Source organism: Phacochoerus africanus, chromosome 5, assembly GCF_016906955.1.
Source record: "Phacochoerus africanus isolate WHEZ1 chromosome 5, ROS_Pafr_v1, whole genome shotgun sequence".
NCBI lineage: Eukaryota > Metazoa > Chordata > Mammalia > Artiodactyla > Suidae > Phacochoerus > Phacochoerus africanus.
This window is the reverse complement of record NC_062548.1, coordinates 8,338,707-8,354,311: the sequence shown is the minus strand read 5'-3', so window position 1 is coordinate 8,354,311 and position 15,605 is coordinate 8,338,707. Positions and strand designations below refer to the sequence as shown.

At 44.5% G+C, this 15,605-nt stretch overlaps 1 protein-coding gene across 1 annotated transcript in view; it reads right to left on the bottom strand.

Moving 5' to 3' along the window:
* Positions 1-4,718, bottom strand: part of LOC125127075 (cytochrome P450 3A29-like) — a 38,046-nt gene extending 33,328 nt beyond the window's left edge. The window contains exons 1-2 of the mRNA XM_047779603.1: positions 4,565-4,718; positions 525-618 (exon numbers count right to left, since the gene is read on the bottom strand). Coding sequence (XP_047635559.1) covers positions 525-618; positions 4,565-4,635 — 165 coding nt within the window. The 5' untranslated portion in view covers positions 4,636-4,718. The remainder of the gene's footprint in view (positions 1-524; positions 619-4,564) is intronic.
* Between the last annotated feature and the right edge of the window lie 10,887 nt (positions 4,719-15,605).

Genomic DNA, 15,605 nt, shown 5'->3' with positions numbered 1-15,605 from the left:
GGAATAGAGCCACAGAAATAACCGCAGGTGTTAGCAGATCGTGAATGGATTCGAGTTCATGCAAAACTACCCAAAGGTAAACACTCGGGCTGCTTAGAAACTGAAGTTACCCAGCAAACCAGGAGGAAGAAGAAAACGCTATCCAGAGCTTGTGCTGCCAACAGGAAAGTCTGACTCTAAGGAATGCAGCTGAATGGGCAATGACCAGGAGCTCCTTCCGGCTTTTCTCCTGATATTAAGGAGGACTGTGCCTCTCTGGGAATCTGCACCTGGAAGAAGGGTCTCTTCACAATACTCACAAGACAGAACATCAAGTCCTGAACTGAATCAGCCAGAGAGCTGGGCTGTCGGATTCAGGCAAAATCTGAGGCTCCTGACAACTGCAATGTGCTGGGTGGGGCCCAAGACGTCATTTCTACAAGGTATGAAATCTCAGAACTTCCTCCCGAGGAGAGCAGTTTTACTGTGGAACTCAGCTGGAATTTGCAACCATAAGAAGTAAAGGGAGTTCAGACCACACACACCTTAAGGTAGCCCAGGATATTTCCAAAATAAGGCAGAGGTCTTGGCCCAGGAATCCCCAGCTTCTTAAAAAGTCCGTGTGAATAAGTCCCATATCTATAAAGTGAAAGAGAAAACCAGGTCACAGGGATTATGGAATAGGTGCTGCCTCATAACTGACTCAGACCTGGAACGGTCAACCTAGGGAGGTAACATGTAGGCAATAAATAATATCGGCAACTCCCAAAGCAGTAGTTACACTCACTCATCACCTCCTCTGCCAGCACCACTATGAGACCCACAGAAGGTAACGATGATTAGCTCAAAGCAGCCCAATTCTTCGTGAACTGTCGAGTGAACACTCGACAGATGTTTTGGCTGTGAGTGCTCCTGAGAGGTTCGGGCTGGAAGTCCTCCAGGGAATTCCTCAGATTTCTTTCATAACTTGACTCCTGGATGATTTGGAGAGTCTCATTCAAAGTAGAAATGGGAAATTTCTTTTTCCGTGTCCACAATGAGCTTTCGCTTAAATGTGCCCCCCATAAAAACAGTAAGTTACGGAGACCCTACTGTGACGTTGTTCTTGCAATTTTCTTGGAGATTCTTATGCTTTTCTTTCCCTCTATGCCCTGACATGTCAGGATTTCATTCTACTTGAATCTATCTTCATAATCATACTTTAGTAAACAATAGTGCTTCTATTGTCATAACAGAAATGTGAGTACCTTTCAGCCACACCCAAGTTTCTGTCCTCAGGCAATTTGGTTGGCTTGAGCCACAGAGAAGGGTGAGTGACCATATGTTCCCTGAATATAAGTTCATAAATGAACCAATGACTCGTGAATCCATTTCCAGACCATTCTTTCTCAAATGGTACCTGGGCTTACAACTTATGGTACTCACCTGCTAAGCACAGTGCCCCAAGCACACTCATTTTTTCAAGATGTTCAGTCACAAAATAGTTACTTTACTGCCTCTGTGCATTAACTATCCCCAAAAGCCATTAAGACTGGTTCTTTCTATGCCTCATGGACCCAGAACTCATCTTCCTGTGTCCTGTGTGGAATTCCACAACTGTGGGTTTTAATTCTTGCAGATCCTCTCAGTCTGGTGTTACTCAGAGATGAGACTGGAGGAAAAGAGAGGCTGAGGGAAGAGGTTGCCAGCAATAGTTTTAACCATGAAGTTGCTAAGCCTCCAAGACCAATACTGTAGAGGCAAATTAGGAAGACGGGGCTGAAAAGTGTGCTATGTATAAGTGATTCAACATGTCCTGCAGGTGTTTTCAGCTAAAAGTAGGCCTTTCACACTTCAGGTACCTTCTTGCCAATAGCAAAAAAAAAGTCATTGTGTGGTATAAAATGAATAGCCATAAAATGTTTCAGATTGGTGGATTAAGACCTGTCTCTTCTTTGATGCTGAGCTTTTAAGGTCTTACAGGTCCCAGATATTCTGTACAAATCCATCACATCTTATAATATGCGACAAAATAAACACAAAAATTGCATGAGGGAAATTGCATTGTTTGAAGATGCAGCATGGGCACCTTGGCCAAGCACAGCTGAGTGTTTGGATCTTTCCTCCAGAAGAGTTGGTGGAGGAGCGGACATCAGTTTCCAAAAAGGGAGTGACCTGGGCTATGCCCACCCTAGTTCCTTCCTCAGCCATCATAACCAGGGAAAATCAGTTTCTCCTTCTAAACTCTCAATGTGTTGCATGAACTCAAGACTGATGCCAAGACACAACTACAGATTATCATGTTAAGTGAAGTAAGTAAGAAAAATGCCATATGATATCACTTATATGTGCAGTCTAAAATATGGCACAAATGAACCTAGGTACACAATATAAACAGAGTCACAGACATAGAGAACAAATTTGTTGTTACCAGGGGTGGGGCCTGAGGGGAGGGAATGGGTTGGCAGGAAGTTGGGATTAACAGAAGCAAACGATTACATTTAGAATGAAGAGACGTTAAGTCCAAGGCCCTTCTGTATAGCTCAGGGAACTATAGCCAATCTCCTGGGATAGACCATGATGGAAAACTATATGTATATAGTTTGCTATATTGCAGAAATTGGCACAACACTTTGCTATATTGCAAAAATTGGCACAACACTGTAAATCAACTATACTTTTAATATTTTTTAAAGTGATGCCAAAACATTGAATGAATGTGTCTGAATGAATTGGTCCCAAGGAAAGATCTGGTCCAGTGTCTAACCACACATGATTTCATATAAAGGCAGAGTGTGGTCTGGGTGAATTCTTGGATTACTTTCCAGCTTCTTATGGTTTGGGAAAGCTTCTTTGAGTAAAAAGGAAGGGCCTTACAATAAAGCCAATCATTCTTATTGCGTTCACACTGCGTTGGCATCAGGAGAACTCTGCCTGCAGCTACTGACTCTTGGCTGCACCAGTATCTTCTAAGGCGACTGTGACGTTTGCCTGGTGCTGACACTACCTAGTAACAGCCCCAGGGCCAGATGGACCACACATCATGTGACTTAGATGGTGACCCACCCCAGGCTTCAAGCGGATGAGATGCCAACTCTGCTGACCCCCGGTGGGACCAGGTCAGACGATCATCGCTGGGAGGTCTGCTCTGAGGAATGAGGACTATTCCTCCCTGCATCCTGACCCTCCCTGGGTGCCTCCCCCATTATCACTGGCTCCCAGGCGCGCTTACTCGCCTGCACTGAAGATTAAAATAACCTGCTGGCAGGTGTATTTAAAACAATCTATATCACATAAGTATACATTTTTATACTAGATTTCATTTTCCTGACATGATTCTAGAAATGTCAGCTTATTTATCAACTTTTATGGTCAAAAATACTGAAGAGCAGATCTCTTTTATCCTTCAGAAAGAACATATGGGAAATTGTCTTATATCATTAACAAATCTATGATGAAGAATGAATTAAAAGCTATCAATTTTAAAATGTCAGGAGACAGAAAACGTGTTGCACATACCTGAATCACTACCATTACTTTCCAAGAATTAAAACATTTATAGAGTTCATGTCATCATGACTTCTTGCTGTTTTCTAATAAAAGTGAAATTGAGATAGAAGTCAAATGTGACATGCAAATGGGTCTTTCCTACCCACTCCTTTAAAGTAATCCCTTTCCCAACCTGTTCTGTGGTGTCAAGAATCCCACACTGTTAGATGACTGTGATTCCTTGTCTAGTACTGTACTTAAAGGGAAAAAATAATTATAATACAAGTTGGAGTTTGAGACTTGCATGGGTCGTGAGCAGATTTCATATCATAGGGAAAATAAGTTTCTGTGTTAATGGTAATCCTTCCAGAGATAGGAGGGGAAAGTGAAAGAAATGAATAAAATATCCAGATTTCTGCCAAGTCTCCTCTGTTCTACAGATTTCTGATTTGGGGGCTAGAGAGTTGGGCATAGAAAGAGTGGGAGGGATGGCACTCTTAGAGATGAGTGCCAAAGAGGGGGCATGGCATGGGGGGGGGGAGCTGAGTCTAAGAGACGGGCAATGCCTCCAGCCCCTGGGTGACCAGGTGCCTTATGTGAATGACACCTGGGGTAGGAGAAATGGGACCAGGAATCCCTGAGTGACACAGGGGCCAGCTGCTCTACACATCTCTGGTAGCAGACAGACCCAGAACCCAGAAGGTGAAGACAATGGGACAAAAACCCAGTTGACTTCATGTCTCCAGGACTCCCAGAGCTTGGGAAGGGGAGGGTACCCCACTGCACAGGGACCTGCTGGTTAAAATCTTCCTCTGGTGGATTCTGGTCCATGGAAACTGGTCGCCCATCAGAAGATCTTCCCTGGGAGCAAATAATGTCACTAAACTCTGCCAACTACAGAAAATAGGCACTTGGGGGCAGGAGGTTGGTTACTCCTTCCACGGGACTGAGTCAATGTCAATAATATCAATAATACTCCCTTTGCTGTTTGTGGACCCACAGCTTAAGCACCCTTCCCTCCATTAAATCTGATCTTCAAATCCGTAAAGGGAAAGGGAGACCTGATTAGCACCTAAGTCCAAGGGAACAGAGCAGACAAGTCTGGACGGCTACTCACAGATAGAGGAGCACCAGGCTGGTAGCCAGGAGAACCCAGGTGTCTGTGGAAAAGCCTGGGATCAGGTCCATGGCCACTGTCCTCCGTGATTCTCTCCTCGGATTTTCCTTTTAGCTGGTTGTGCTGCACTTTGCCTGCTGCTTTCACACCCAGTGATGACTCACTGAGGCTGAAAGATTTATATGCTGGGAAGTGGGTGGAGCTGGGGTTGCAGCCAGTGAAAAAACACCAGTGCTCTTGCTGCAGGAGCCCTCCCCCCCTTGATAGTTGGCAAAGCGCCATGGACACTCAAGTTTGACCTCCTTTGAGCTCATATTCTGTGAGAATTCAATAACAACTCAATAAGTGTTATCAGTAAGTCCAAAGGTTACAGAACTCAAATAAAACCACTGGCCATTAATCTCCTCTAAAATGGCTGCCTGCACTCCACAATACTTGAAATCCTCCATACAACCTAGGTCTATAAATCTTTACCCATGCCATTTCCTCTGCCTAGAAATACCCCTACTTCCCCAATAAGGCACTTACTCATTCTTCAAATCCCAGCTCAAAAAAAAAGTATTCTGTCCTCAGAGACATTTCTAAACAACCTCCTTGACCAGGAATAACTGCTTCCACTTCAGGACAATTCCTATCGCCCTGGACACATGTCTATTACCCACCAGGACCATGGTTGGTTTCCACAGCTAGTTCCCTTACAGATGGAGAGCTTGGGCACATCTGGGTATTTGTCACCCTTATGTCCCTGGTACCTAGCACAGTGCTTTCTACAGAGTAGGCATCCAGAAAGATTGGTGGAATTGAGTTTGTGGAGGTGAGACCGGTGGGCCTTTGCCTGTTCTTTCCCTGTGGCTCTTTGGTGACTGCACCATCTTCCTGGATTGTTAACACAACAAGAGATCCTGGATGGGCCTTGGCCACCATCTCTGCACATTCAGGACCATCTATCAGGATTCTGTTGACAGGAGGCCCCCAAGGGAGAAGCAGGGCATGGAGGAGATGAACCAAGGGTAGCAATGCAGGCTGGCTCCTGTCCCACTGACAGGGCCTGCAGTCGACAGTGAGTTAGACGGAGTCTAAAACAAAAATGGCCCCTCTTTGTGGGAAAACCACCAGTTCAATAACAGCGGAGGAAAAGCAGCCCAGTGGCCAAGTGGACTTCAACCTCCTTATCCACCAAGGATGTAGCTAATATAGCACAAAGTTCTCCAAAAAGTTGGCAGGAGGTTTTTCTTCAGGGAAAAGGGCATCAGATTGGATGACTTCCTGCTTTTTGACCCGTGGGGTGTTTTCAAATGCAGCTGGTAGTAGGAGGCCAATAGACAGCGAGAAGCTCGTGTCACCTGGGAGACACTGCCATACACCTAATGGGAGAGAATCAAGGACTGAAAGTCCTGAAACTCCTCTGGCTCATTAGTATCCCTCTGAACCAAGTTTTGCATCTGTTTGGCAGAGAACCATGGACGATGTAAAAACCAAACCTCTGATGTTCTTAAACCTCAACGGAAATGGAAGACATTTAAGCGGCCCTTGTGCACTTCTCTCTCTCTTTATCCTTTTTCACTTTCCCTCCCTCTGGCCTGAAAGTCCCCAGAGCTGCCTCACACTGACCTGAGTGGGTGAGTGGCTCATTGGTAGCATGCAGTGAGTCCCAGCTCTGTCACTTGCCCTCTTTGATTTTCTGGGGTGTGTGTCGTGCAGCATGAAATTTCTACCATCATCATTTGTCATCTTTGGGTCCAGGCTTTCTCCAGGAAGCACCTCTTAAAATCCATAGCTGCCGCTGGAAATTGTAATGCGTGAGTATACCTATTCCTCTGTGCATTGATTCAAGGCCAAGTGGGTGACTGTCAGGTCCAGGTCCTGCGCTGGGCTGGGGGCTGGCTATAAGCCCTACAGTCCCCTCCCTTGGGAGCAGCCTCCCCATGGAGGCAGTGAGACATACGGCCAGGCCCAGTGTGGGGCACACCCTGGAATCTCTGGGAAATGGAGCCCTACAGAGAGGTAACCAGGAGAGAAGAAGCTGCAAGGTCGAATATCAACAAAGGACAGAATTTGGAGGCTCAAAGATGATCCCGAGGCAAAGTAGGATACAAAGTCCTAGGAATTCTGATGTGTTTCTGTCCCCTTTCGGTACCTTCTCTGGGCACCATGAAGTAGAGTCATGTAGAAACTGAGGCTCAGGGAGTGCAAGGGGCTTCCCAACAGCTGTGGATCAAAACATGTTATAAATAAGCTAATATGAAGAATGATTGGCAAGTCTTCTGCTGCTCTGAAATGCCGGTATTCAGTGTGTGCCATTCCCTGATGAGGGTCGCTACAGGAAATAGGGAGACCCAAGCCTGCAACAGCAAACTGCTTAGAATGTGGGTTCTTGTCTCCGTGGTTACCCCTGCCCAGGGGCTCCCCATGTGTTTCTCAAACCACAGACTCCTTCTCATCACAGGAAGAACCAAGACAGGTGCAGGTCATGAGGCTGCTGTGGGTCCTGGGTAGGATTCAACTCTCTATTCCTGACTCAGAGGTACACAAAATACATCCAGCATGGAAGATGAGGGTGTCACCTGATAACTACTGACAACTTAATTCACTCAAATTAAAAGACTTTCTTATTCTTCTTGGAAACAAAACCGTTGAGGAAACTTATGCATTCATCTTCCTCCAAAAGATACTCTGCTACAATGGTTTTCTCACTAAGCCTAATGGAACCATTTGCTGCCCTTTTTGCCTCAGGGCCTGGTCCAGTCGGTTGGAAACTAACTCAGTGGAGATAGGCTCTTCATGGTTTGAGACGAAAAGCTAGGCAGTACCATCTTCTAACCAGTGAAATGGCCTTGATCTGCAAGGGGAAACTATGGAGGACATGATTTTTGTGCCCCTTCATTTCACAGCAGAGAACAACTAACTTGAAAAGTCTGATGTACTAAGGTTGTGAAGGAAGACATTTGTGCCTGAAGGGCACCCAGCCCTCAAGTCTCTCATCTACTCATTTGTGTACTAAGGGGCTCAGCTTGTACTTTTTTTTTTAAAGGGAATTCTTAGTTTAATACGAACATACAATATCATGTATCAAAAGCAGTAAATATAATTTTGCTCTTATCTCATACATATATAAAATAATTTGTCATTGGTTAGCATGTATTTTCAAAGCTCTGTCTTAAATGCTTAGGGTGCAGATATGACTAAGATTCAGACAATATTTGGGTTGAAGATAGATAATAGATAATTATGGTTAATTACATAGATAAAAAAATCCAGAGTCCTCATCAACTATAAATGGCTTATCTTTTTTCTCAGTCTTTATCAACTGGTCAAGGTTGAAAATCAAACACTCAAGGAAGCATTAGGCTCGGGTATCAGCATAGGTGAACAGGGTGTCAGGAACTCAGTAGTGCAAGATGCACCATCAGTCTGCTATTTGCATCTTTTCATATGTTAGCCCAAGTGGCTTGTCTCCTGGGAAGCCTGTCCTGATTTTCTCTGGCTGAGGGAAACAATCACGGTATGAGGAGGAAGTGTTGCTCTGGAATGATAAATGTATTAGAGCAAATTTCACAGGTTACAATCTGGAGTGTCGTAAAAAAAAACATGATTGTTTTCATTGTCATTTGTCTAGAGGTATTTTGGGATTTCTCCCTTTGTTTCATCATTGACTTACTGGGTTTTTAGTAGCACATTGTTTAATCTCCATGTGATAAATGTTTTTCCCATTTTTCTTCCTGTGCTTCTGTGCTTCTAGTTCCATACTTTTTTTATTTTATTTTTTTTTTTTTTGCCTTTTAGGGACACACCTGTGGCATATGGAGGTTCCCAGGCTGGGGGTCCAATCAGAACTACAGTTGCTGGCCTATGCCACAGCCACAGCAATGCAGGATTCGAGCCTCATTTGTGACCTACACCACAGCTCACAGCAATGCCAGATCCTTAACCCACTGAGCCAGGCCAAGGATTGAGCATACAACCTCAAGGTTCCTACTTAGAGTTATTTCTGTTGCGCCGCGACAGGAACTCCTAGTTTCATGCTTTTGTGGTCAGAAAAGACACTTGTAATAATTTCTATCCTCTTAAATTTGTTGAGGCTTGTTTTGCTCCCTAGAATGTGGTCTCTCCTAGGGAATGTTTCATTCAAGCTTGAAAAGAATATGTATTCTGTTTTGGTTTTGTTTCATTTTGTTTTCTGGATATAGTGTCCTATACATATCAGTTAAGTTCCACTGATTGTGTCCTTTAGGGTCTCCACTGCGTTATTGATTTTCTCTGGAAGATCTGTCCATTGATGTCAGTGGGATATCAAAGTCTCCTACTATAATTGTATTTCTGTCAATTTCTCCTTTTATGTCTGTTAGTATGTATTTTTCATATTTAGGTGCTCCTATATTATTGTGGATATACTCTGATGAGTGTAATATCCTCTTCTTGCATTGATCCCTTTATTATTACATACTACCCTTCTTCTTCTTTCTTAAGAGATTTCGTTTTAAAGTCTGTTGGGTCTGATGTGGGTTTGCGACCCTTGCGTTCTTGTTATTTCCATGTGCATTTCCTCTGTGAATAACTCTGGCAGCTCTAACAAACTAATATAGATCCCTCCTCCTTCCCTCATGGGCTGGAGCAAGAGTGCCTGAGGTCACACTGATTGTACAATAAGTATATTTTTGTTTCTCCAATTAAATTATGGGACTCGCTGGGTGGAAAGCACAATTTGTTCTATTCTATGTCCCTGGGGCCTAAGACTGCTCTAGTTGGAATGCTGACTTGGAAGGAATGCATGAATAAAGAAATCATCTCCATTTTGCACAACCACCTTCAAATTTTAGTTAGATGGGGAGTGCAGAGGTCACAGCACTGTAACAAAGCCAATTGATTACTTGTAAATACTGGTTCTTAGGGTATAACATGAGGGGTCATGGCGCAGGATGCCATAAGCCACTTAAAGTCACTGGAATAGCAAGGATAGGGCTTTGAGAAAATGTGGCCAAATCCAGGACCACTGACATCTGGAATGGCTGGCTTTAAGTCCAGGGTCTGCTTTGGCACTTCACCTGAAGTTAGGTCAAAATAAGTCAATCCAGCAAAACTGTAAGACTTTAATACCTAGATCTTCTATCACTGCCACTTCTCAGGCAGAGACAGAAACAAAAGCCCACAAAAAAATGGAGATAACCATAAGCTGGGTTTAGGGGAAAGTCCATAAATGCACCAATGTGACCATAGCATGGGGGCAACAGGGTGTGCCCAAGAAAGGGACAATGCCGAGGTGGGGGCAGATGTCAGGGCAGGATGTACATCCAGAAATAAAAAGAAACAAGTCAACTTATGGGAATACCACAGGCACAGCCAAAAAAAAAAAAAAAAACAAAGAAACAAAATAAAGCACCTTAGAATTACAAACTTAATACAAATTACAAACTTCATGTCACAGGGCAGCATCAGAGAGGACGAAATGGAGAAAAAGTGAAACTTCAAAAAGTATCCTCAGTGGAGATCCCGTCGTGGAGCAGCGGTTAACGAATCCGACTAGGAACCATGAGGTTGCGGGTTCAATCCCTGCCCTTGCTCAGTGGGTTAACGATCCAGCGTTGCCGTGAGCTGTGGTGTAGGCCGCAGACGTGGCTCAGATCCTGTGTTGCTGTGGCTCTGGCGTAGGCCAGTGGCTACAGCTCCGATTAGACCCCTAGCCTGGGAACCTCCATATGCCATGGGAGCAGCCCAAGAAATGGCAAAAAGACAGAAAGTATCCTCAGACCTCCAGGGACTAAGCCGCTCGGAAAACTGGCTCTTCAGCAAAGTGATCTGTGGCTAAGCGGGATGCTGCCATCTCTTCTGCAGCTCAGACCTGGATCCCCACCACGAAGGCCAGCTCTGTTGGTGGGTCAACACGTGCTTGGAACCATTCTCAGTCTCCTCTGAAACAACTTCCTAAATCCCCTCAATAACCCCATGAAGCAGGTGCTATTTACCACCCCCGCTGCCCAAGTGGGAAAACTGACGTTCCCCAAGGTCACCTCACTAGGTCACCCAGTTTATAAGCGGCAGAGCTGGGTAACAAATCCAGGGGGAGAGAGCCTGCCCCTCGACCCCCTCCCCCTCCTGGAGGCACCACTCTTTACCCTCCAATCACGACACCTGTTGGGCACCCCCGCCCCCACTTCACGGGTGTGCCCACAACCCTGTACACATACCACCACACTCTCATGGGGGGTTTGCATCTTCAAACAGGACTCTGTGGAGAGGACAACTGTTGGCCTGTAGAAGTGAATATGGAAGTAGAGACACTTCCATGGCTGAGGGCCTTCCAACCCCATGGATGAGCACCACGCTGCAGAAGGTATCAGCCATGAGTCACAGGAGGGGAAGTGAATCCTGAATTAATCATTGTTGACTACGGTCCTGCCTCTGCATCTTTGACCCCTGATGGGATAAACCTGCTTCCTCTTAGCTTTTCATGTGTCCTGGACACTGCACAGCCTAGACATGACCAGAGAAACCTGTCAGAAACTGGAACCACAAGAGCAATTTGAAGGGAGGGCAGGAGAGAGCTCCATGGATACAGCGGCAGCATTTCCCCAGGGTCATGGCAGTGTACCCACCCTGCTTCCCCAGGCTTACTTGTGACGAAAAAGGCGCACTTAACATGGGGTGTTTCTTCAAGGCTTACTCATCAGTGTCAGTGGCAGAAGAAGTTACCAGATTCCTTTCCTGGGCTGCCTGTTCATCCCCCAGTCATGGCAGTGTTTGCCTCATTAGTAATTAAAGCCTGCCTCATTCTTTGGAGACTCTCCTAGGCCAAACTAAAGCCACTTCACCTGGGAGTTTGCACCTCCTGGGGAATGGGTCTGTCTATGACTCACTGATGGGGTCCAGAAGGCTGGTCCCCTGCCTCAAATTGGGATCCACTCTGTGTTACAAAGCTCAGATCTCCCTGTGGGACCGGGCTCCACAGAGACCCCTCTTCGCTCAGCTTTTCCTCACACCCCAGGCAGCTCCCCGCCCTCCCTTCTCCAAGGAGCCCTCCCTCAGGAAAGCATTTATACAAGAACCCCCACCTCAGGCACTATTTTCAGGAAACCTGACTAAGGCATTCGCTGAGCCCCACATAATAGATGCACAGTAACATTCAGCTAAGAGGCCATGCAGGTGCTGACATTCACTCAAACTCTGTAGGCCAAGATATGAAAAGGGTGGGCAGTGGGGGGGTGGGAGCTTGTCTTCCTTTGCCCAAAGTCACTGACTTTGCTGGAGTTTGAGACCCAGGAGCTTCAGCTTCAGACCACCCCCGACCCCCATCTCTCAGTCACAGTGTGGTGCTGCCTCCTCCCACTAGAGTAATACAAAGTCTAATGTGAGGGGTGGGAGATGTGTCAGCCAAGAGGCATGCTTTGGCCATCATCCTCAACAGCCACTAACTTACTAATGACTCTGTTCGAAAGAACCGTGTTCCTGACCATCTCAGAGTAAATTGCCAGCCAGAGACGTCACACCCCGTAGCCCCCCGACACAAAGACGCCTCCTCTGTGAACAACATGCCCTCCGAGTCAGGGCATTAACACTGATACATCTCTGCCATCCAACCTCAGGGCCCCAAGTCCCCACCTGTCCCACCTACGTCCTTATAGACAAGCACCCGACCCACACATTACACGTTTAGACGTCACCTCTTTGTCGTCTCCTTGGGTCTGGATCATTTTCAGTCCGTCTTTGGTCTTCATGACGCTGTCTCTTTCCAAGATTACAAGCCAGGTACAGACCAGGAGTAGAACGTTCTTCAGGGTGGGTTTGTCGGAGTCTCTTCACGATTGCCCTCAGGTTTGCCTCCTTGGCAGGAATAGCAACCAGGTGAAGTGACTTCTTCCCACCGCATCCTGTCAGGTGAAGGGTGATCAACCCATCCCACTTCTGATGATGCTCTCTGACCCCTTGATTTAAAGGGTGTCTGGGTATTGCAGCCACTTCTTTGGCCTTCGGTCTCTGTGCCTTTCCCAGAGCTTCCAGCAGCACTCTGTTGGGACAGACTATCTGGAGGTTCACAACCTCTGTCGTCCAAAGAAGCCCCTATGAGGAGGGTCCAGGGAGGAATTTACCATTTTCAGTGGAAAACAAGTGGCGGTTACTGGGTATGAGGACTTTTGTACTTTGGATTTAGATTTGCTGCACCTATCTTTATTGTAAGACCCCAACCACTTAAAAAATAATTCCTGAGACAGATATGAAGAGGAGCATTTTTTAAAATTTTTCTTCTAAATATTTATTTATTTTATAATGATTTTTTTTAGGAGCATTTTAAAAGGTGCAGTCTCTGGGAGAAAATATTTGCAAATGAACGGACTGACAAGGGATTAATCTCCGAAATTTATAAATACCCCCTACAGCTCAATAGCAAAAAAAAAAAACAAAGAACCCCATCCAAAAATGGGCAGAAAATCTAAACAGACAATTCTCCAAAGAAGACATACGGATGGTCAAAAAAACACATGAAAAGATGTTCATCACTCATTATTAGAGAAATGCAAATCAAAGCACTATGAGGTACCACTTTACACTGGCCAGAATGGCCATCATCAAAAAGTCTACAAACAATAAGTACTGGAGAGGGTGTGGAGAAAAAGGAACCCTAGTACACTGTTGGTGGGAATGTAAATTGGTGCAACCACTGTGTACAACAGTATGGAGATTCCTCAGAAAACTAAACATAGAACTACCATTTGATCCAGCAATCCCACTCCTGGGCATCTATCGAGAGAAAGCCATGACTCGAAAAGACACATGTACTCCGATGTTCATTGCAGCACTATTTGCAATAGCCAAGACGTGGAAACAACCTCAATGTCCATCGACAGAGGAGTGGATCAAGAAGATGTGGTCCATAGACACAATGGACTATTACTCAGCCATTAGAAGGAATGAAATACTGGCCCTTTTAGCTACATGGAAGGACCTAGAAATTACCATGCCAAGTGAAGTCAGTCAGACAATGAGACACCAACATCAAATGCTATCACTGACATGTGGAATCTGAAAAAAAGGACAGATGAGCTTCTTTGCAGAACAGATACTGACTCACAGACTTTGAAAAATGTATGGTTTCCAAAGGAGCCAGGTTGGGGGGTAGGGGGATGCACTGAGGGTTTGGGATGGAAATGCTGTAAAGTTTGGTTGATGATTGTTGTACACCTGTAAATGTAATAAAATTCATTAAGTAATAAAAATAAAAATAAAAGGTGCAGGCTCTGAAAAAGGGATCAAATTCTTGAATTCGACATTTTAGCTATGTTCGTAAATGAGCATATGGCGTAAGTCTTTGATGCCTCTTCTCCGAAAGAGGGAACGTGATAGTCGAGCATGTGCTTTACTTTTTATTTGGGGAATATTCCATTATTAGCTTCTGACTAAGTAGTGTGTGATTTAACTTGTATTTTGGTCTTAAATTCTGAATTTTAATTTTCGATCCCTAGGTTAGGAATTTGTTGGTAATTTGTTACAAAAGAGTAATGCACACATTGTCCTGTCATTTTTTTTAACTTTTTTAACTTTATACTTTGTCTTTTTTTACTTTGAAGAAATAAATTAATTTTTCTCCATGAGCGCTATTAGTTCATTATTAGGAAAACCAGGACTGTATACAGTTAAATTTAAGTTCAAGATCTTCATTTTTCCCCCTAGACTTGAACCCTAAATCTAGAGTTTTGGCCTTGGTAAATGTGCTGCTGACCAAGGGTAGTCTTGTTTAGAGTGAATGAAATAATATTTGAAGTGGAATGTGATAGCATGTGAGACAATATAGGAAATATTCCCAATTTATTCTGGAGCTTTGACCAGTAGAAATGGGTTAAAAAATGGTTCCGATCAGTAATTGTGCCAGTGAATCAAATCCATTTTCTTTTACTCCCAGTTTGGTCACTTGGAATACTTGTCTTTAGGCTCTTCAATAACCACCTGGCAACTACTTAAATAAGGATGAGATGTAGTCTAAATGGCTTTGTCCAGCTATGCCCTGTATTTGTGTGTTGATGTTTGATTATCCATGGGTGAATTAAATGTTTTTCTGTGTTTGGACAGTTTTTCCACGTAACAAGAGTAAGAGTTTGGGGTTTATAAAATGATTTTGAATTCTTGATTCAAAAAAAGGGGGGGTCTCTCTGAGGCTTCTCCTTTGAAGCTACCCCTTCCCCTCTGTAATTAATGGATATTTTGAGCATCACTTTATTGACACTATATAAGTATCCTCCTCAAATTACAATTTATCCATTTATTTATATATGCCTGTATACACTCTTATTTTCCTATTTTACGATTGGCTTATAATCTATTACTATCCTGATTTATTATTATTTATTATGCTCAAATTTTCCTTGATTTGGTCGGTGGAAGCCCCGAAGCTGCTAGTTTCTGTGTCCTTTTCTTGCCCTCAGTGTTTAACTTGTCCTTGCTTTCTAGCACAAGATGTTCCAGGGTCATCACATACTTTCCCAGCCCTGGAATCTGGCATTTTTCTAAGGATCCCTGGTCCTTTTGGTGGAAAGTTTAAGCCAAGATTTGGGCACAAGGTGCGATGGTTGCTATTAGGGTGTCACTGTTTCTAAACCATAACCGTGGAAAGAAGTCAGCAGTATGCGTATTTATATCCACACACACACACACACCATCTATATTTATGTCTACCATCTGTCCATTTATATCACTCATCTAACTAGCTATCATCTATCTTCATAGAAAGGTATGGATTTACACTGATAGATTCAGTTCCTATCTCTGGCTCCCTGGGTTTATTCTGGTTTTCTCCCTTTCTGAATCAGCGACTTCCTTCTCCAACAGAGAGAACTCTAGCTTCCATCATCCTTCACATGTTTGCTTTCTTGATCAATCCCCCTTTAAGGAGCCAGTTCCCCGAACCATCCCTTTCTAAGCCTGGATGCGCTCCTCACCGTATTTGGGATCTCACACCCTGTCTAGGCTCTGGCTGCTCTTACAAGCCACTGCTCTGAGTGGGTTTTTATGGGTCCCACACCCTGCCAGGCTGCTATCCGTCCGTGCGGACACCCTC